The sequence below is a fragment of the Ochotona princeps genome, chromosome 20, assembly GCF_030435755.1.
Source record: "Ochotona princeps isolate mOchPri1 chromosome 20, mOchPri1.hap1, whole genome shotgun sequence".
Lineage (NCBI taxonomy): Eukaryota > Metazoa > Chordata > Mammalia > Lagomorpha > Ochotonidae > Ochotona > Ochotona princeps.
In genome coordinates, this window is record NC_080851.1 from 10,985,943 (window position 1) to 11,007,873 (window position 21,931).

Below are 21,931 nucleotides of genomic sequence, written 5' to 3' on the forward strand. Positions count from 1 at the left end.
AAACATTTAGTTGACTCCCCCAAAGGTATTAATATTTACAGCCTAAACTCACCATCTTTCTTCCCAGTAGCCATTTTCCTGCTGATAATAAAATTGTTGGCCTGTTTGGTCTTCCAGTAAACTGTTCCATTTATGCCATCAGCATAGCTTAATAAAAATGCTTTTCAGAATAAAACAGATACACAAAAATAAATTAACATCAAATTAAAGTCACTATCACAGATCACCTACTATTAAACTGGGATCAGATTCTTCCTGGGCTGCTTAGTTCTTTACTTTCAGGTAGCAAATGCTTGAGGACAGTCAAGACTAGAAATATAGAAGGGTAAAAAGGTAAATAGGACACAGTTTTTGCCCCACCCAAGGAGATACAATCTGTGGTGACTAGTCATTCATATGCAGAAATATATACACATCTCTATAGTTATGTCTTATGTATATCTCTACATAACAACAGAATAACTATATACATAATGTCAAAAATCACAGATGCTACCACATCACTGAGAGGGAAGCAATGTTCTTGAAGAATGTTGTGCCAGGTTTAAATATCTTTTACACTCACAACGGAGTTGTGGATATGTTAGACTGGCCGTGATGAACAGCCTGCAGCTCAGGGAACATCAACAGCCACCTACTGCAGAGTGCAGGCAGCAGCGAAGCTGAAACACCAGCAAAGAGAAGAGGGTGCCCCTCACAAGAATCCACTCTTAAACGGCTGCTGGGGCAGCAAGGAGCATCAAATGATGGAGAAGAGTGAGACACGCAGAGGAAGCCAAGAAAAGAAGGCAGTTTCGGGAGAACAGACAAGAAGTTTTGTTGGGTAAATTCGAGGCCATAGTTGGACATCCAGGTAAAACCCTCTAAGAAGACGGAAACAAAGCCCGGGCTTGCAAGAGACTATAACTGCAGATGCAGGTCTGAAGACTTTCCCCAGAGAACTGGCTGAGGAAGCCAAAGCCCCCAGAACATTTCCTTAAACACGCCATGCCCACAGGTGACACAAAGTAATGAGGGTGGTGGGGGGGACATCCAGGTTGTCAATCCATTCTTTTGTTGCATTCCTCATCACCCAAACTGCCAATCTTAGGGCTAACTTACACGTTTTCCATCCCTGTCTTCCAGACTTTTTCTAACTGTGACACTGACTTTCCATTCTATTCTTCCTTCCACTGGCCATCACAGCTAAATCTCCTCTGGGTTCATCTTAGCCAAGAACCCACCCAGTCCATCTCGTACATTTGTCCTAGCTTCTGGATCTAAACATCTAGTATCCAAGAATGTACAAAAAGTAGAAGGGACAAAAACAAACAGGAATATCCCATGAAACACAAAAATGTATCACCAGTAATGAGCCAACAAAGAGCCAACAGAGAGACTGGAAAACTGACTCTAAAGCATCCCAGACGCTCACGGGAGAAAGATGTCAGCTAGAGAGATTGTCATTCACTGTAGAAGGGTCAAAGAGGGTAGCAGCTAGATGGGAAAACTGAGAACTCCTGGACAGTGGAGTTCCCATAAAGTGGTGCGAGCAGGGGCCAAACTGCAAAAGGTCAAGATGTGGATGCAGTAAACACAGTTAATCTTTCAAGAGTGCTGGCCAGAGTAGGGAAGCAAAGGGATCAAGTGTTAGAGCGAGGAGCAGCCGCGCCGAGAGCAGGGCTGGGTATTTTAGTATGGGGAAACTGAGCAGGCATACACAGATTGAGGGGAGAAAGTGAAGGGAGAAAGAAACAATAAAGGCAAACAAAAGGAGCATAACTAATGAGACACAAGACCAGAAGCAAGAAGACTAGGTAGGACCATTGTTTACACACAAGGAAAGAAAACACCCCATGAATGAGTAAGGAAAAGTGAACACAGAAACATTGCAGGGGGCGGCAGGGAGAGAGGTTACAGCAAACAATGTGAGAGACACATCCCTCCTCCATAAATCAGAGGTGAACTGCGTATCTTTGTTTTCAAACTGAATCTTCAGTAAAGCAGTGAATTTAGGCTAAATGAGAAATACCAAGCACCATTGTAAAATGAAAAAAAAAAGAAAATTCAAAACTTGGGTTATGAAAAACAAGCAGGACCTTAGTCGACTGCTTCCACGACACCTCACGGTGGCAATCAAAGGCCTGAGCACAAAACAAATAAGCTGTCTAATCGGTACTCGAGTTTTTAACTATGTAAACCAAGTCCTCTAGTTTTGTCTGCCAAATGATCAATCTTACGAATGACTTGCTTAATGGTTGGTTCATTTATTAACTATAATTACATACTTTGAAATCCAGCTAACACGGGATCAGAAACGTTAACTGTCTCTTGTGGTAAAATATTCCTTCCCTTGGCATTCTGATGCCTAGGCTTCAGAGGCAACATACCGGTTACGTGAGCATGGTATGGCAGCTCCCTAAAAAATATGTATATTCACACACAACTCAGACATACATAAGCAGAAATGGAAACCCCACCATGCAAAGCGTAGGCAAGTGGGTTCCATAGCTGAAGCTCATGTGTAACTGTGAACACGAGAAAATTCAAAGAGGACCTATAGAATGCAAAGGAAGACAGGACATGCACGTGAGCCTCATGGTAGGTTTAAGGTAGGGCTGACCTTAACAACTGAGAGGCCTACCCATTCCTACCTCCAGCTAATCAACAGACACAGCAAATCTGCAAGAACCTGCAAGCCATTGTTGGAGAGTGGGAAATCCTGACCTAGTAAGACAGGTGGCCAAATTCTTCTCTACAACTTTCCAAGAACGTGTCGATGTGACAAGCAACATTCTGATTTAGCTGCTTCCAATAAGCAGATGCCAACGAACATGCTTTCACGTGTATTGTTAAACTCAGTTCTTACAACCCATGAATCTGTTTGCAGGTTAGCAGACTGCAGAGGTTCAGTCAGGATGCAGAATGAGCAAACCCTGCACACAGGCTAACTCTCTCTAGAAATTTCCACTTCCACATGGACTGCATAGCAACCACAAACCAGGGTCTGGGGAGTGCCGACAGCCCTTCTTCCCTTGCTTCCTTTATTGTCACTCAGGGGTCCTCATACTACATCGCACACTAAAAGGAAAAATTCGGTTCTACACAAAACACTACCCACATGTGCTTTTACTGATTTAAAGGCTTCACTACAATCACTTCAAGCTCACGGAATTTTTGTCTTACATTTGGAAGTTGAGAACCTAACTAATCCAGCATTAGATTTAACACTGCTGCCCATTCTTGGTTGATGAATCAATGCATCACTGCTTTTTCTTCCTAAGTCCCACAGAAGGGTAGTCTGGTTTGGCTTTTACAGGATTCAAAAACAAATTTGATTGGAGGCTCAATTGTTCAAAAAACAATAGAGGGAAGGTAGACAGTTTCTAAAGGTCCCATTGATGACACTGTGTTTCAAAATCAGCTTTAATTCAAGCACATTCATTTTTGAGAAGTTCACACTGATCCACACACAGTCTTCGTGGAGGACTGAAGTTCAGTAAAATTCAATGAAAGAACAGCTGTTTAAGTTTGATTCACAGGACAATTTCACTAAATATATGACATGATACCATGGATAATGTTGCTGCTTAAACATTCAAGTCTCACAACTTGAGGGAAGAATCTCAAGATTATGGAAATAACTATTTGTTTTTAATTGTGTGCCCAAGATCATGAACCCACCTGATTTCTGCTATGAAAAATTACTGTGATCTGCACATCGACAAGTGCAAACTATTCACTGCCAAAAACTGGCATTTTGCATTTGGGTTTTTTTTTTTTTTTCATCAGAAAAAGACCAAGGGCTTTTTATTTTCTGAGAACAAATTTCTCTGGAATGGGAAATTGTGACTTTGTGCTCAAAATCTTTACCTAAGGTACAACTTTTAAGATGAACTCTAGTATAAGAAAGAAAGAAAGAAAGAAAGAACGAACGAACGAGAAAGAAAAGAAAGATAAAGAAATAAAGCCAGCCTGTTCTTGGAGTTCCTCCCAACATGTGGACCATCCTCAGGACCTCGGAAAGCAAGAGAACCCAGTGCTCACCAGCTCCAGCATCATCTCTGCTGTGTTTACACTTGACTGTATGTTTTGCTCTAATTCATAAACACAAAAGCAATGGAACACACGCCTCCTGTGTTCACACAGCCCAAACTAAGCGTGCACATAATTAGGCAGGATGCCACTACACTCAATGCAACCAACTCCTCACCCCGAGGTGGCTAGCATGCCCTGAGATTCCCTAGAAGCCACACAACTTCTGCACTTTGTCTTACAGGTTTGCGACTCATTTTGTCTCGTAGTGGCATGACCACATTTCATCTGGCATGGGGGCGGGGGGTATATGTCTTTCGGAGATGTGTTACTCTTTTTCCAGACCTGAATAATTTGCAGAGTGAGGGAGGAGGGTGCTGCTATTTAATAAAAGCAATTGAAGAGCTATGAATAGTGACTGATTGCTAAAGAGCTAATCAGAATGTCAAGGGATAGAAATAATAAATAACTTACTCAGACATCACTGTCCAAGTAAACAGCAGGATATGCCAAATGAAATTTAATCTGATTAGCACACTCACCTTAGACTCCCACTCTCATGTCTTTTTCTCTCCCCTGCTTCACCTGCCTCCTTTCGTAGCCTCCCTCCAGGTCACTGTGCACTGTTTCCAGAAACCACCTTCACAGCTCACACCTTCCCCATCTCCTCCTGCTTGCTGCATTCCAGACACTACAGTGTAGCTCGACCCCCTACGCTTCCCCTCTTCCTTTTATTTTTTTTAGGCAACTTTCCTTGACGTTTTTAAAATTGCTTCCAATCTTTCTCACCAAAACCATTCACCTGACCACTAATTCTCATCATTAGAAGCCATCATTCAAGTGCTGTCAGATACGCTTACAGATTTACACATCTAAATTACCTTTATCCTTGTATCAACAGAGTTAAGTAGGTAGTTTGAGTTTATAATGAAAGTATGAAGTCTTAGCAAATTATGTAACCAGGCCATTTGTCTGTTAATGGGAAAGCAACTTCACAGATTTATTTCTCTTTGTGGACAGAAACAAGCTGCCTCTAACTCCTGGACGAGAAACAGCTAGCAACAAAGCCATGCTACTGCAATGCACTGAAAATCACTCCCACACACAGCATGCAACCAAAAGCCAAACAAACCGCAGAGTCAGTGTCCATGTGGGAGAAAAACAGGGGGGCTTTGCTGAGGAGAGCTGTCCACTCCGACCTGTGCATGCCATCCTGAACACACATTCCCAAGAGAAGTGCAGCAGCAAGACTTGCAACCAAGAATGCCAGAAGCAGCAGCCTCCCAGCTTGAATGAACCAGAATGCTGGCAAGCTGAACAGAACAGAAGCAATTATAAGACAAGACTTGGATTTTTACAATATTTTAGTACAAGCTAGCTGGAAAGTTAGGTGAGAGGGGATATTCTGGAGGCAAATGAAATTCGAGTTTGGAAAGGTCGTGTTTAATGAAAGAGACTCTGGGAACTGTGTCTCGGTTCAAACCCCAGTTTCTGTGCACTGGGGCAGGCTATCTGCCTGTGCAAGCCTCAGCCCCCTTGCTGCTGGGAACAGAATGGGAACAGAACAGTGCCTGCGTCTCGGAGGCCCTGGATTACATGAAACAGCGCATATGGAGTCTGTGAAGACAGCACAGCACGTAGTGACGGCTCCAAAGCCTCAGCACAAACACGACATGTCATCTGCAACTTGTTTGAAGGAAACTTTGAATTTGTTTAAATATGCTTTAAAAAATGAATGAACTTCCTAATGAAAAAAAAAAAGGAAAGGTTGTCCCTACAGCTGACACTAGGCTGCAAGGTGCATTTTTCATGTCCTAACTGTAACACATGGGAAAAACATTGCTTCTGTGGCAGAACATATCAAATGATGGCAGGGGCTGCCTAGGGCAGGAGGCTGCAGTCCAGGGCTCTGATCAAACCCCACGCTGGGGTCCTCATCGGCTGTGAAGGTGACATCTCACCAGGTCCTCATTTCCATACAGTCCAAGCTTTCCAAAGGGAGAGGGAATGAGAAATGAATTCTATGGATATTATTCTCTGACAGTCCTAAACTCCTGGGTATTTATTCAGAGGAAATAATTTATAACAAAGGCAAAAAAAAACCCACCCAGGCGCACAAGATGCAACTTTGCAATAAACATGGTATCAGAATCAGATGGACAACAACAGGTCCAACTGGACATGCTGCCTGTGACTTTGCTCTGCAGCCTTTGCCGCTTGGCTCAGACAGCTTGGAAAGTTAGTGTGCCTTTCCATGCCCGGATTCAGTGCTATCTATCTCAGAAAACAGAGTCCCCGTGAGATCTTTAACAAAAGGGAGCTATCGTATATTCAGTAAAGATGTGCGTCATTACAACCGAATATCCTCTGCAAAAGTTGACAGTTTTGAAATTAATAAAATTAGTGACAAGCACAAAACAAAACAGCATGTAGGCTATGCAAAATCTAGTGTTATAGTGCAGTCTAGTGGAAAGGGATTAAAAGGCAGAGTGCAAGGATAAGCTATGGGGTTAGGGAGCTAAAGCTGCAGGAAAATTTTCTAGAATAAATATAATACATAAGAATGTTAATTTTTCCACCAAAGAAAACCCTGAAGAAGAAATTCTCAAATTAAGTCGTTGCTTTCCACTGTCATTGCTTTCCCTTGTAACTAATGCACATTTACATTCTAACGCACTACGAGAGCAGAACCCGGAAGGTGTAGAATACACAGGTCCCTCTCCTTGTCCCTACTGCCGTCATGTTAGCACAGCTGCATGTATGTATTCTTGGTCATCTTTGCATCTCTCCACATCCTAAGTGAATGCAAGCACTTGTCCACACATACATGTAAATATACATTCACCATGCTCTCTCCTAACACAATGTGATCCTACCTTCTGTACTTTGCACAGTGTCTCTTGGCCTTGTCTACACAATTCCACATTTTAATGTGGCACAGCTTTCTAGTGTGTCTCAGTCGCTGTTGGTTTATTATCGCCTCAAACTCAGCCTTCCCAATCCAGGACACAAGACCTCTCCCCTGAACCCTGACCTCTTCCAGGACTCTGCTTCCTGAGATCGGCTCCCCCATGCACCCTCACACACCTGTCAGAAAACTATACATCAGCCTTCACATCACCTCTGACCCAGCTCCATCCCAAAGGCAGTCCAAACACATCCCTGCTGCTTTTCACTTTCCACCCCAGCCCTTCATCTTGCTATCCTCTCCCTAGCCTAGGAGGTCAATGTCTGCATCTCAGATGACTAATGCAGTCTTCGTCCAGGTCAGCCGTGTCCATTTCGGCTCCTGGGAGGCTTTCTTCACAAAGCCACTAAAGAACTCTTTTTGAAATGCAAATCTGATCTTGTCCTGCTTAAACCCCTGCACAGACTCCCCTTAAAGAATAAACTGCTTAAGGTGGTCTACTAGGTCCTGCAAAATCTGCCCAGACCGCCTCTGCAGCCCAGTGCACAGGGTTCCAGCCTTCATCCGGCAGCTGTCAGTACTTTTCTATTTGCCATTCTCCACTCCGGGTTTCCAAAGAGCCCTCTCACCCCAAATACACCTGTCCTCCCAACCTCACTGCCATTTACTCTTTCTCAGGAAAGCCTTCCTTAATCCTCCCCACAACCCCGTTACCCCATTCCATTTCTCTTCTTCCACCGCCACGGCTGGTCTGGCCAAACTCCCACTCAGAACTTGTAGTAGTGTCTGCAGTACTTTGCATAATATTAAGGGCACATTTGTGTATATGCATTCATTCATCTGCATAAAGATTAATCTTCCAAAAAAAGATGATTTGTATTATCTTTATCAGCCCCACTAGCGTAACATACTTACGCTGCCTGAGACCATGTATTCTCTAGCCTCGGACACAGGGTCTCAAAAAGAAGTCAGTAGTACCCCCTCCAAATCCGATAAAGGAATGATTACTTCATCAAGATGCCCAAGAATTCCCTCAGTTTCTCATGATGACTATCACTACCACCGCCAACGGCCTCATCTCAGAACACTTTCATCAACAAAGCATTTGTGAGATAAACCTGCCTAAGGGAGCCGCGAGCGCCCAGCCATTGGCATTCCAGGGTCGCAGAGGCACAGGCAGGGACCTGCTCTCCTCCCTCTCCCGCAGTATCGGTCTTTGATTAGAATCAACTCTGCAACCACGGAAAATGAAGGACCTTAAAGCTGTGCATTGATGGACGGTTTCCTAGGAGAGAAAAGCCGATGTCATGTTCCACAGCAAGAAGGACTAACCTGCTCAAGGGGAAAACTTAAGCAAAAACATCAGGGCTAAGAGTTTTATTTTCAACTGTGCTCCAAGGTAGAAATGCAACTGTACTTCTAAACTACAGAAGTAAAAAACTGTGCACTTTAATTGCTATACAGAGAATTAACTGTTGTCTCCTCTTTCAAATTCACAGTAGACCCCCAATCTCCATAATAAAGTGGTGACCAGATGAATGAAGGGAACACTAAAGAATGGGAAGCAATTTACACTGAAGCTGCCTAATTCCCAAATATTTTGAAACGGAGTGGCTTCCATTTATCAGAAAAGTCTGCCTTCTACACCACAGCAGATGCCACGGCGATTCCCGTGGCACATGATGCCAAAGATCTATTACAAAAATCTGATTAGTCAAAGGCAATTAGACAGAAAGAGACATGTGCTAAAGATGAGTGATTTTTAAACAATAAAATGCATTTAAACAGTTCCTGAGTAAAGAGGGCATAAATATCCTCAGAGGAAGATACAGAAACCATTCTACTAAAGAATGTTACGAACAGTACTCAGCTTTCACTAACATACCAGCGTTTCTCCCAATGTAACACCTACCACACCAGCAACTAACATTTTGATGCTATTTATTTCCCAAGGTAATTTTTAAAGTTTTAAAATGTAAGCCCAGCGGAGTATTCCTTCCCAAACACCTCAAGCACAGCGAGCATGGTGTCCAAGGAACTGCAAGCAGCTGTCTGCACCGCAGGTGGGTATCGGCAAGCACGGCCACCGCCTTTAAACATCTCTCCCTTGGAAATAGGAGCTGGGGTTCAGGTTGGCCTAGGCATCTGCAGCAACCACAACTCGGGGACCCCAGCCATGTCAAGCAGCCTAATGCACTTTCACCCCCTCACAGAAATACATGGCACTTTTATAACATATCCAGAGAATCAGAAAAAAAAAAAAGAAACTTATTTCAACATTAAAATAGACATGATAAAGAGTGACAGTGACTGTATGTGATCCAACAAATAGGGTATAAGGTAAAGTTCTGGGTGTGAGGCAGGAGAGAAGAGCTGGCCAGAAAGGTCTCCCCTTTGCCCCACCCTCTCACCCCGGAGTCCTGTAATTTGCAAGGCTCCAGGGCACAAGCTTTGCTTCTGTGGGGTTGGATGTGGGGTTGGAAGTGGGGGTCCCTGAGTCCTCCACCCACTCCTTCTGAACAACCACATTGTCAAAGTTGAGATATAGTAGTAAAAAAAAAAAAAAAATCAACATCCAAATGGACAAACAGAAAACAAAGTCTGCCCCAAGGCATGCTTGAAACGCTGAAGCTGCTCTCCAGGCAGCGGCAGACTCGGTTAACCAGAAACTCAGAGGTTAAAAGAGCAAGGGGAAGCAGCGCCTCCACTGGGCCAGGGTTTCTTTTGCTCTTGAAAATCTAAAAACGTCTGACTCCGAAGTATTGGAACAACTGGGACCACAGAAGGCCAACCACATTGCTCCCCTGGGAAGGAAGGAGCAGCCCAGGCCTGCACTGCCCCGGCCCAGCACCCGCAGCCCGCAGCCCACCTGCCTTCCTGCTGCTCTGGGCACCCCCAGCAGCCCACCTGCCTTCCTGCTGCTCTGGGCACCCCCAGCTCACGGCCACTCTGCCGGAGGCGGCTGTGGGAGAAAGCAGGAAACTTCAGGAAAGAAATCACAAGGAGAGCAGCATGCTGAGGTCAAGACACTGGGCAGGAAAGAGGGGGAAAAATAGCATTTTGTTTTCAAAAATTTCACATTTGAAAAGAAACAGGACAGAGAGGGAGCAGGGAAAGTGAAATGGCCCTGTCGCAGGCTGTTCGCAAGCAGTCAGGATGAATCTGCAGTACAATAGGGCTATTCTTCCTAGACAGTTTTATCAGAAATAATGAAATGTTTCCATCAGAAATATCTGTGCCTATCATGGCCTTCAAAGGAAGGATTCCTTGCAAGAAATGTGACTATTTCTGATCAGGTTTGAAAAGTTGGCTTACTGGGGCACTGTGCTAGCTGTTCCAACATTCCCCAGCTGAGATCAGTACCTCTTACACTCTGCCGCTGCTGGGCTGCTCTGCCGGGCAGGCAGGAGGGCCGGGGACTCCCGCTCCAGCTAAATACTTCCAGACCCTTGGCAGACCTTGTTCCATCCCCACGGACTGCTCTGGAAGTTGTCTAATTTGTCAATGTCTCTCTTTAAATGTGACAGCCAGAAATGGACACAGGATCACAGACGTGGCTGATGAGAGCAGAGCACTATTAATTTCTGTGACAAATGGACACTCTACTTTTACCAGAGCCTAGCTTGGAATTTATTTTTGCAGCTCTATCATGCCACTGGTATACACGAGCCTCCCAACACAGTCACGTCCTTCCTTCCACACCAATGAATTAGGATGCATTTGCCACTCTAAAGTCTCTCGCACTCGGCACAGAATTGCAGCCTATGTGCATTGTATTAACTCTAAATTCTGATATCTGTAACAGCTGGGTCTTTCCAAGTCATCCATGCATTTTAACAGCTCCCAGATAGTCATCTAAGTCATTCGTATGTCTGCTGAGGAAAAGGAGGGCCAGGGCAGAGGTGCGTGACCCGACCAGGGAGCTCTCCTTGACCCAAGGCCAGGCAAACCCTACACCTGGCTGGGGCTTATTCAGCCTGCCTCTGGCTCCTGTAGCAGTTCTGCGGAGCCCCACACACACACACCCAGGAGCACCCTGCAGCCTTGACAAACGCTTCGCTCAAAGTCGGCCTGACTCCTCGTTCCAAACAACAAAGCAAAGTGGGAAAAAAATTGACATACATAAAAATTATAGTGATATCAAAATATGCATGCATACTGAACAGTGTACAGGAGAAAGAGCATTTGTGAAAACGTTTACTCCAGAACTGGCAGTGCAGCTGCGTTCAGGCGCTTTGCTATTTTTTTTTTCTATTCAACACTGCCTTTAATATAAAACTGCATTGTTTTTAAAAAATCAAAGCCCTGGGAGTTATGAAGAGAATCTGGTCTGGAAGCCATCCGGGAGAAACGGCTTCTAGAGCAGTCAGATTCTCTGAGGCCACCTATCCGCAACAACACAGAAAAACGGCGGATGGGACAGACTTGTTGATCCTCAGAAATGCTGGCTTCTCTTTTCGAATTCTGCATTGTTGCTTTAGGCCCAACATTTCTGGAGGTGGGGTGTGGGGGAGAAGGATATGGGGGATTCAGAACTGGATCTTGAATCGCTTTAGGAGAGCCCTGGGCTGTGTGTACCCGTGTGTGCACCCTCGCCTGTCTGTCTGTCCAAGACAACTGGGGAGGTGGCGGGTGAGAAAAGCTATCTTGTCCACATTGCGGTGCAGCTCTGGACGAACATAGGGCAAAGTGTAAAGGGGGCTTCTAGCTCCAGCCCGAGAACCTCGGCCAGACCTCTAACCCCCACCCCATCACCGACTGACGCAGGCTGGCTGTTGACACTCCGAGGGGCAAACAAGTGAGAGGCTGCTCTGGGAGATGTGTGCATTGAGTATGTGGAAGGGATTACAGTTAGAAAAAAAAAAAAAAAAAGAAAAGAAAAAAGGAAAAGAAGTTATTTGTGAGAAAATGTGACCCGTACATACTGTACTGAGGATTTAAAACAATCTCCAGTATGGACTGGAGAATTCTTTCCAAGCTGGGATTGCTCCATCACCCTGGGACCCACATCACAGCATGGCTCGCACCACTGGAAAACCGAGATTAGAAACTAGATGTACGGCATCTCCAACTCTTTGAGGTTGTTTCTAATCATTTTTTTTTCCTGGTGCTATTTTCAATGCCTGTGAAACAAATGAAAACTCCACTTTGCTTAAAAATATAATCTGTTCATTGTGCTAAAAATTATGGTAAATGCAGGAGGTAAATCAGTAACTCTTAGATTCATGGCAAACTGTTAAAGATTGATTGAACTGATCAATCCAGACTCAGTTATTACAGGACATGTAAGAATCCTGCTTTGCTTAGCAAGAAATTTGACCTTCTATCCTGGAAATTAATTGAAATGTACATGAGTCATTAGCAGGTTCATAAGTCCATGGCAAATGGTCATTAAACTCGGATAAAATGTCCAAATAGGCTAATGATTTGATGTGTGAAAATTCCAGTTTGGTTTTGCAATACAATTTTCCTGCCATTCTAGAACTTACGCTAAATGCACTAGGGGAATCATCAGCTTCGCAGAAAAATAGAAAACTAACATAAAACAGATAAAAATACAAATGTAAAGACTAGTTATCAGACAAATGAAAATTCCACTTTGTTCTGAAATAGCATTTTCGGATCACATTGGAAGCCACACGTAGGTGATGAATCAACAGTTTCACATCTTGACAGCAAAGTCTTACAAAAATGGATAAAACGTTAACATGCAAAGCCTGGTTATTATTTGATCAAATAAATAATGCATATTAACCTCTTTTTTTGCATTGCATGCACAAAATGGATAAGAAATAGTGAATGCCAGAGACAAGGATCTGAAAAAATATAAAAAGTCACCCATACATTAAAAGTTTAAAAAGTATTTAAAGTTCTTGCCTATTAATTTTTTCCTTCATTTTTAGAATTGCTGTTTTTGTCTGACACAACACAAGCATATTGTCTGGCATACGTGCCTACTAAGGTTGTCTGCTTTTGTTTTTAATATTGTTTTGTTCATTTAGAAAACAAAGATGTTCTGTCTAAATTATTTGCCTGTAGCTGTTATTTATTTCCTTCAAAAATTATAATTCTAAGCAAAGTGAAAATGTTTTCCTTTGTACTAGTATTGAAAACATAAGAAAACACACCAAAATGCTGTCTGTTAGAACAGTGGGATCACAGGAAATTCTGCTGTTTTGTGGTTTTAAATATTTATGCACTAAGCTTGTTTATCTAAGTTTCAATTGCAAAGGTTCACGGACACTATTTCTTTTGAAGAAATCTGAATTTAGTGCTATCTCAGGCTGAAAGGCATTTGGAAAGCACAAGTTCAAGGAGATCCCAGTTTTAATTTCTGGGAAGTACGCACACACCAAATCCTATGAAAATACATATCGCTTTAGGTGTCTATGCAGAGACAAGGTTTGAAAGACTAATATTTACTGACATTATCGCGCGGAGAAGCGGTTATATGTATCTTGATTTTCTTTCTTATTGTTTTCTAGATTTTTCCCCGTGGAATTTAACATCATGGATAGGGATTACTATTATTGTAAATAAAATACTAATTAGACTATGTTGTTGTTGTTTGACAAAAAAAAAATTCTATTAAGACTATTTGGTTTAAACTTTGAAAGTCTTGGGATTGATTGTTAAATCTGATTTCCCCGTCCCTATCTATCCTGGTTTTTAATCTCACTTATTAGAGGGAAAAAAAGTAACAGCTAGGAGAAGTAACTTCGGATTAACAAGCGCAAGGACAACAACAAAAAGCCGGCTAAAGGATTTTCCATCCGGCGACCACCAGAGCCGTGGGCTTATGAAACCCAAGTAATTCTGGAGTCGCTCCATCTCATAAAACAAGCTAAACATCCTAAAAGGTGAACTCAAAAGACAGTTCGGAGGAGTATGTTTCAGCTAACTTTCTAGAAAAACGCCTCTCGTGGTTGCAAATCTGCAACCCATTCATTGCTTCTCCTGGTGGCTAACATTTTATGTCTTAACAAAAAGGAGCAAAACCTCAATAAAGGCGTTGAAATTTTTTGAGGACCAGAAAGGCTCCCCGTTTCAAAGGCGCTCCTCCCGCCGCCTGGTCGTGGACCGCGGGGGCAGACTTAGGGTCAATGTTCCGTGAACACTCCCGGGGCTATGTTGCTTAAAACCTGCTCAGCCTCGGTTTGCGTGTGCGCCTCACAAATCTAGCTCAGTTGTGGCTCATTCGCGCTGCCCTTTCGCCCTCAGCTCCTTTTCCTACAGGGGGTATCCACACAGGGTAGGCTTTTGGCTGAGCCCCGCACGCGGAGGTGCACGCGCAGGGCTTCTCTTAGCTTGTTCTCCCTCGCCAGCAGCCCGGGGTCTCGCCACCTGGCCTCGCGTCCAACACGCACATAGCTGCGTGGAAGGGCGCAGACGCCTGGGGCCGAAGCCCGTGCTAGCCGCTGCGACGCGGTCAGCCCTGCGGGTTGGGGCGCCGAGCCCTGTGCGCCCGCGCTCCGAGATGCAGGCCCACGCGCCCTTGGCGGGGCTCGCGTGGAAAAGGCCAGCTCCCCGCCGCAGCTTCGCTGCTGCCTGCAGGCGCTCGCAGCTGCTCTCAATGCTCGCGCCGGCCGACTCGCTCCTGCATCCCTGGCCCCCAGCCCGGGCCAGCCCTGACCTCGCCGCCCTCCCTGGCTGCCAAGCGGCTCAGGATCCGCTTCCCCGCTCCGTGAAAACCTGAGACACGCGGGGTTTCGGCCCTCCACCCCACCCCAAGAACCGAGCGTTGGAACGAGGGGTGAATTCGGGAGGTTTAAAGTCCCATTTTAGTAGTAGTGCTCGCTCTCGGTCAGATTGAGAAGGGGGGAAAAAAAAAACCGAGAAAGATGTGTTTGTGCCAGGCAGAGCGCAGCTCCACACCCATCTCCCTAGGCCCTCCGGGGTGGGGGCGCGGCCGGGCCCCCCGGCTCTGGGCGGGCTGGGGGCCTCGCGGAGGCCGAGGCCGGGCGGGGGAGGGGCGCGGGGCTGGAATGTGGCGCCCGGCGGCCTGGGAAGGGCCCCGGGGCGGGAGCGCGAACGCGCGCGCGTGGGGGTGTGGGGGTGTGGGGGCGCAGCCAAGGCCAAGGGTCGGGCCTGGTGGGGGCCAGGGGCGCACGGGGCCCATCGCCCCGGGGGTTGGGGGGTGCTTCTTGAGGGGCGGGCGGCGCTGGCAGGGCGCGCCCGGAGCCCGAGCCTGGAGCCCGAGCGACGGGCGGGCCTGCTGGCCTCCTCGGGACCTCCCTACCGCGCGCAGGCCACTAACCTGTCAGCAAGAATGTGCCAGTGGTCGCGGGGCTCATCCTGCGTGTCCCCCGACCCTGGCCCGTCCAAGCACGGGGGTCTCCCAGCTCCCACCACCGGGGCAATGGCACTCCTGGCCTGCCTAGGCCGGCTGTCCTCGATTCTCCCTGCCCTGCCTTTCTTCTTCTTTTTTTTTCCTCCCAGCTTGGCCAGTGGAGCATCAGCATCCCGCAAACCACCGCCCCCCCCACGTCTCCTCCCCGCGCGCGGGCGCCCCCTGGCGGCGGGCCCTGGAAGCGGGCCGGCACCCGCCCCTCCCCCCGCCGCCCACGCGCCCGCCGCCCCCCTCCCCGCCCGCGGAGCACGCCGGGATTGGGCGCCCCCTCCTCGCTTCAGCCAATATAAGGCGCGCGGTCGGCGCTCCGGGTACACGCGCCTCAACTTCGGTTGGTGTGTGTCGAAGAAACCCTCCGGAGATCCCTGAGACCCTCACGGACGAGCCCCGCGGACCCCCGAGAGCCTCGCGCCTCACGCCTGCCCCGCGGAGCGGAGCGCTCGCGGCCGGAGACCCCCTCCGGCTGCGGAGCCCCCCGCGCCGGGCCGGCCCCGCAGAGGAGTCCTCGCGTGGTGAGTATGCGGTGAGGATGGCTCTCTTCTCTACGCGCTCCGGCGTCTCCTCCCCCGTACCCCGCTCTTCTCTCGAAGGCAGCTGAGGGAGAGGCGAGACCCCCGCGTCCCCCCGTCCGAGAGCCTTCACGGCTCTGCTGGACGGACCCCCGAGTCCCACGACGGACATGAGCTGCGGACGGTCATGAGCTGCAGACGGCCCCGGGGTGTCGTGGAAAGCACGCACGCTGCAAACTCTGGGCGCTTCACGCCCCTTCGGACCCACGGGCGCTTCACGCGCCTGGAATACTCGGAAAAATGAGCGCTTCACGCGCCTCGGACCCAGGGGTGCTTCATGCGCCGCGGACCCTCGGACCCACGGGCGCTTCATGCGCCTTGACTACTCGGAAAAACGAGCGCTTCACGCGCCTCGGACCCTCGGACCCACGGGCGCTTCACGCGCTCCGGACCCTCGGACACATGGGCGCTTCGCGCGCCTTGAATGCTGGGACCCACGGGCGCTTCACGCGCTGGGATCCCCGCAGTGACGGGCAGCTTGGCGCCTTAGACGGCGCGCCGGCCGCCCACCCCACGCGGGTCTTTGCCGCGGACCCAGAGGTACACGGGCCGCGGCACGATTCGCCCGGCTCGCGGCCGCCCTGCGGCCAGGTACACGAGGTGCGGACTCGGGGCGCAGTGCCCGCCCTCGGCTGCCTCTCGAGCTCCCGGGCACGTCCCGGGCACGGTCCCTGCTGTGTGTTTCTGCGGCACGGTTGGCTGGCCGCTGGATCTCGGTCTTGCAGACAAAATGGAGCCCCCGGCGAGCGTGGAGGAGCCGTGCTCCGAGATCGCCCCCTGCTCCCGCGGGAGACGGGGGGCGGAGCGGCCGCAGGCGCTCCGGGCAGGGTTGCGGGCAGTGGCGCGAGTTGGCGTGCAGCAACAGTTTGTGCATGCGGGCGGGCGGGGCGGGGCGGGGCGGGGGATTGGGTCTGGGGGCGCTTGCGCTGGCTGCGTGGAAGCAATCTGGCTGGCGGAGGCTGGCGGGAGGGTCGGGCTGGGGGTCCCGGGAGGCGCGTGGCTCTTCTGCAGCCACGCCAGTTTTGGGCATGCCCCCATCCGAGCGCGCCTTCGACGCGGCAGCTGCTTCTCCGTGCGCACCTCTCCTCCCCGCGCCCCCTCCGATTGCGCCCCCTTCTCCCCTGCACCCCCTCAGAGCGCGCCTCACCCCCACCCGTGACTCCTCAGCGCGGGCTGCCTGAGCCCCGCCCCCGTGCCCCGCCCCCCGAGGAGACAGGCTCCGGCCCCGCCCCGAGCCCCGCCCCCAAGGAGGCAGGCTCAGGCCCCGCCCCCAGCCCCTCCCCTGAGGAGGCAGGCTCAGGCCCAGCCCCTCCCCTGAGGAGGCAGGCTCAGACCCCGCCCCCAGCCACTCCCCCTGAGGAGGCAGGCCCCACCCCAGCCCCTCCCCCGAGGAGGCAGGCTCAGGCCCCGCCCCCAGCCCCTCCCCTGAGGAGGCAGGCTCAGGCCCCGCCCCCAGCCCCTCCCCTGAGGAGGCAGGCTCAGGCCCCGCCTTCCTGGCCCCGCCTCTCCAAATGGTTCCTACTTGGAACTGCCTCTGCTGAGGTGGCCCATGGCCCCGCCCTCCCAGATCTTACCTGCGCCTGCGCAGTGAGAGTCACGAGCCCCCTACTACTTGGCGCCTGCGCGTCTTCACTGCCCAAGCCTAGGTGCACAGCCCCGCCCTCTGCGGTTTCTCTGGTTTTGTTGCTTGTCCACTAGTGTCTAATAAATGGAATAATAAGTGAGAAGAATTAACCAACAGTGGCAATGGTACTTAGCATTTATGAACACTTTTATTAAGTACCTTGCATATAAGAAAAATTTTCTGGGTGTTGAAAACGTCTTGCCTGACATGGCTGCTGCCTGTATTAAAGGCAATTTAGCCGAGTATTTTTCACTGCAATTAAAAATGGAATTTTAAAGCCAGGTACACATTTAAGACCCTAGTGGACCCCTCTGGATTGGGGGTGTTGGTTGGTGCGCGGTGGCCCGCCTGTGAGGGCTCTGAGATGGGTTGATGTTGTTGGTCTTGAAGTAACCAGGGCTGCCCTGGCCAGTCTGCCTGCCTCCTGTAAACTGTGCCTGGCACGTGGTAGGCATTCAATCAGTGTATGTAAATGACTGGAGTCTATGGATTTAGTGGTACCTGCTTCTGGCTTTTGTTCCTCAGGTGTTTGGCTCGCTCTTTTTTATTTAAAGTATGTGTTTTGAATTATAATGATATGTCAATTATAAAATAACTTCCAAATAATTAGCTTTTTTCATAAAAAGCTAGTTATTTAAATATCCAGATAATTAGCTTTTTTCATAAAAAGCTAGTTATTTAAATATCCAGATAATTAGCTTTTTTCATAAAAAGCTAATTATTTAAGTATTCCAAATATTTAAATATCAAATAATTAGCTTTTTTCATAAAAAGCTAATTAAGTTGTCCCACATGATTAGCTTTTTTCATAAAAAGCTAATTTAAATTTGGGCAACAGTATCATTTATAATGCATACTGGCATTATTTTACCTTGATGTGATGTAACATAAAGTGGTTACATTATGAAAAGAGGATTATTTCAGCTGGCATAAGTAAACATTGTATAAATCAAATTTCCTGCCAGTCAGATGTACCATGTGAAGATTCTGTTTGTACCAGCGACATGTAAAGTCCTGGTTCTGTGTATTGCAGCAGTGGAGCCCGGCCTGGGCTGAGGGGGAACTTGGCGCCCACTCAACAGGAGCTTTGGAGTGGCTCCTCTTCACAGATTCATCTTCTGCATATTAAAGAGGTTCAAAACAATGGCAAAACATGCATATTAATAGAATTTGCATGGCACAAATAATGTCACATGGTACTCAAAAATTTCAGACATTTGGATATGTAGAACAACTAATAATTGGTTAATGAAATGTCATTTCCTAAAGTATTGTTTATGAATGCTGCTTCTGGGCTCCTATTGTTCCTTAGTGTGTTTGGAAAACAGACGTTTTAAATCTTGTGGGGCGTCCATCATTAATGAGATGTATGTCATTCCTAAGTGAATAGGTAACTGTCCTCTGTGAAGATGGTACTGCTGCAGGCCACATGTCACGCTGCATGGAGTCCCTTCTCTAGGCAGCCTTGGGATCTGCTGACCACGCCCTTCCAGTCCTGCCCCCCACCCCCTGGGGGGTTAAGGAACCAGAGTTTTGTCATGCAAATAAAGTCAAAATGCTCTTTCTCCTTATGGTGCCTTAACAGCAGTGCCCAATTACTGTGTAAACATTTTTTTTGTACTTAACTGTTAAGCTGCCTGCCAGTATCCTAATTAACTTGTAAAGGTTAAGCCATTGTGCTTTGGGCAATTACAGTTTTAGAACTTAGGAATCCCACTCTAAAATTGTAAACCATCAAGTGGGTGCCAGGGGACTGATGTTGGTAAACGTCAGAGGTCTTTATCTCCTGACCTTATGCACCAAACAGGAAGGCCTTGAAATTGGCCACACTTAATTTTTAAAAATGTAAAACAATTTTAAAAATAAAAAAATTAAAAATCAGTGGGGGGCATGTATCCCCAAGTTACACAGTTGCTTATTGACTCCCCCTTTAATTGACCCTTGTATACATTAAAGGCATTTGAGGTTTTAATCCTTATCAATTCTTTGTGTCCCTAGGCAATGTATTGATTGCTTCACGGATTGTTGCTTGAGCCCCGCCATTGTTGTTTTGCAGGTGTCAAGGCCATGGTAGCCAAGCCGCAGGACAGCCGGCAGAGTGACTGTGATAGACATGAAGGTGGTTAGCCTTTCCAACCTGATCAGGCTGCACTGTACTATGCTGATTGTTTCTGCTGTCTAGATGACGGAAGTGACACCTTGGTCATACGATCTGTGCCTATTAATTGACTTTCATGGGACATTAAAACTTTTAATAAGCTCATGGAACTGTATCATAAAATAATAAACACAATTTTAATAACTTTTAATTAATAAAAATTGCATAATGGTGGTGACTTTATTGTGTCACCATTACAGTTGTCTTCATGGAGTTAGATATGACTGGCCATCTTTATTATGACCTCTAATATTTTCTGAATTCAAGTATTTGAGCCTAAAGTAGACTAAGGTAATTAAGTAACTGGGATAACACTTAGTATAGCACCCGGATCCCTGTCCCTTGAGGACCTGGCATGCTGAAAAGGCCATGTCACCAGTGTTGGACAAAGAGGAAATGGCTGTGGGGAGGGGTCCAAGCGATTAAGAGTGGTGAGGGGGGCAGGATGGAGGGGGCATTTCTCCACAGCCGGGATGGGCTGGTACACACTGGCTTCATGCCTAATTACCACCTCCCTCACTGTTTAATTCTTGGCCTAGCTGGTGGAGATATTGGCATTTTCCACCTAACTTCTCCAGATAACAAATGCTTGCCTTTTTGGCTTTATGTAATTTATAAGGTGTTCCTTCCCATAGGTGGGCCAGAGAGGAACAAAGTTGAATTTTCATACATTTGCTGAAAAGTTTAATACTTTTCAAATTAAAGCATATATTAAACTTTCAGATACTTGACATTATATTTTTGATCTTTTTATTTAGAAGTTACACATTTTAAATTAAGTTTTAGACATTCAAAATTAAGTTAGGAAGTTTTATTAAACTTGTAGGAAGCATGTTAAACTTCGTTAAACTTCTCAAAAGTTTGTTAAACTTGGCTAAACTTTTAGAAAGTTGACTAAACTTCTAGAAACATCTAGAAAGTGTATCACATTTTTAGAAAGTTTGCCAAATTTTCAGGAAGCTAAACTTTTTAAATTAAATGGACATTCACTTTTAATCTTACATATTATATTTTAAACTTTTAAGCTGTCCATATGAGTTTTCCAACCATGTGATTTGAGATCATTGAACTTTTATAGTAATTAAATGACTTTACAAATTTAACATCTTGTTAGGAAGTACACTGACAGTGTGTCATGACCTGCTGCTGGGTAATTTATCGTCATGACACTCAAGCTTCTCAGCCCCTAGCCCACCCCCTCAGCCCCTAGCCCACCCCCTTGGACCCCAGTCCACCCTCTCAGACCCCAGACCAACCCCTCAGCCCCCAGACCAACCCCTCGGCCCCCAGCCCACCCCCTCGGACCCCAGACCAACACCTCAGACCCTAGCCCACCCCCTCAGCCCCAGCCCACTCCCTCGGACCCTAGCCCACCCCGCGGACCCCAGACCCACCCCCGCAGACCCCAGCCCAACCCTCAACCCCCAGCCCACCCCTTCAACTCCCAGCCCATCCCCTAGGACCCCAGACCACCCCCTAGGACCCCAGACCACCTCCTCGGACCCTAGCCCAACCCTCAGCCCCCAGCCCTGCCCCTCAGCCCCCAGCCCACCCCTTCAGCCCCCAGCCCACCCCTTCAGCTCCCAGCCCACCTCCTCAGAACCCAGCCCACCCCCGCGGACCCCAGCCCAACCCTCAGCTCCCAGCCCACCCCCGCGGACCCCACCCCCTCGGACCCCAGACTACCCAGACCACCCCTCGGACTCCAGACCACCTCCTCGGACCCCAGCCCACCCCCTCGGACCCCAGCCCACCCACTCAGACCCCATCCCACCTCCTCGGACCCCAACCAACCCCTCAGACCCCAGCCCACCCCCTCAACCCCAAGCCCACCCCTCAGCCCCCAGACCACCCCCTCAGACACCAGACCATCCCCTCAGACCACAGACCACCCGCTCAGCCCCTAGCCCACCCCCCTCAGACCCTAGCCCACCACCTCGGCCCCACCCCTCCCACATTCACTCACTCCCTGAGGGTGCAGCGCATCCGAGCTTCACATTACACCCCCCTTCCTTTACACAGGAAATTACATTTCCATTTTCAGATTAATAACTTTATTAAGGCCAACAGGTAGTAGACATTCACATGCAGTGATTTACCTGCATTATTTAATGAAAATCTCTTAATTACAAGTTTGGAATATATTATCATTGGGCTTCAACCTGTCATGAGACATCAGTTAATATTTGTTGAATGATTGCATACTGAGGAGGAACACTGACATGCACGGATTGCTGTGGGGTGTCATTTCTGTCCCAAAGAGAATTCTCTTGGGAAAGTTGAATTGTCAGAAAAGTAATGCGACAGT

The 21,931-nt window shown here is 48.0% G+C and overlaps 1 protein-coding gene across 5 annotated transcripts in view; it reads right to left on the reverse strand.

The window, feature by feature from the left end:
* SGCE (sarcoglycan epsilon) overlaps positions 1 to 15,393 on the reverse strand; it is a 65,423-nt gene extending 50,030 nt beyond the window's left edge. For 2 of the 5 annotated variants that reach the window (XM_036493673.2, XM_004582309.4), the window contains exon 1: positions 15,180 to 15,367. In XM_036493673.2, coding sequence (XP_036349566.1) covers positions 15,180 to 15,216 — 37 coding nt within the window. In that variant the 5' untranslated portion in view covers positions 15,217 to 15,367. Of the gene's footprint in view, positions 1 to 52; positions 161 to 15,179 lie in introns of all 5 variants that reach the window. The other 3 variants (XM_036493669.2, XM_036493674.2, XM_036493672.2) reach the window with 3 other exon arrangements.
* Positions 15,394 to 21,931: the final 6,538 nt, after the last annotated feature.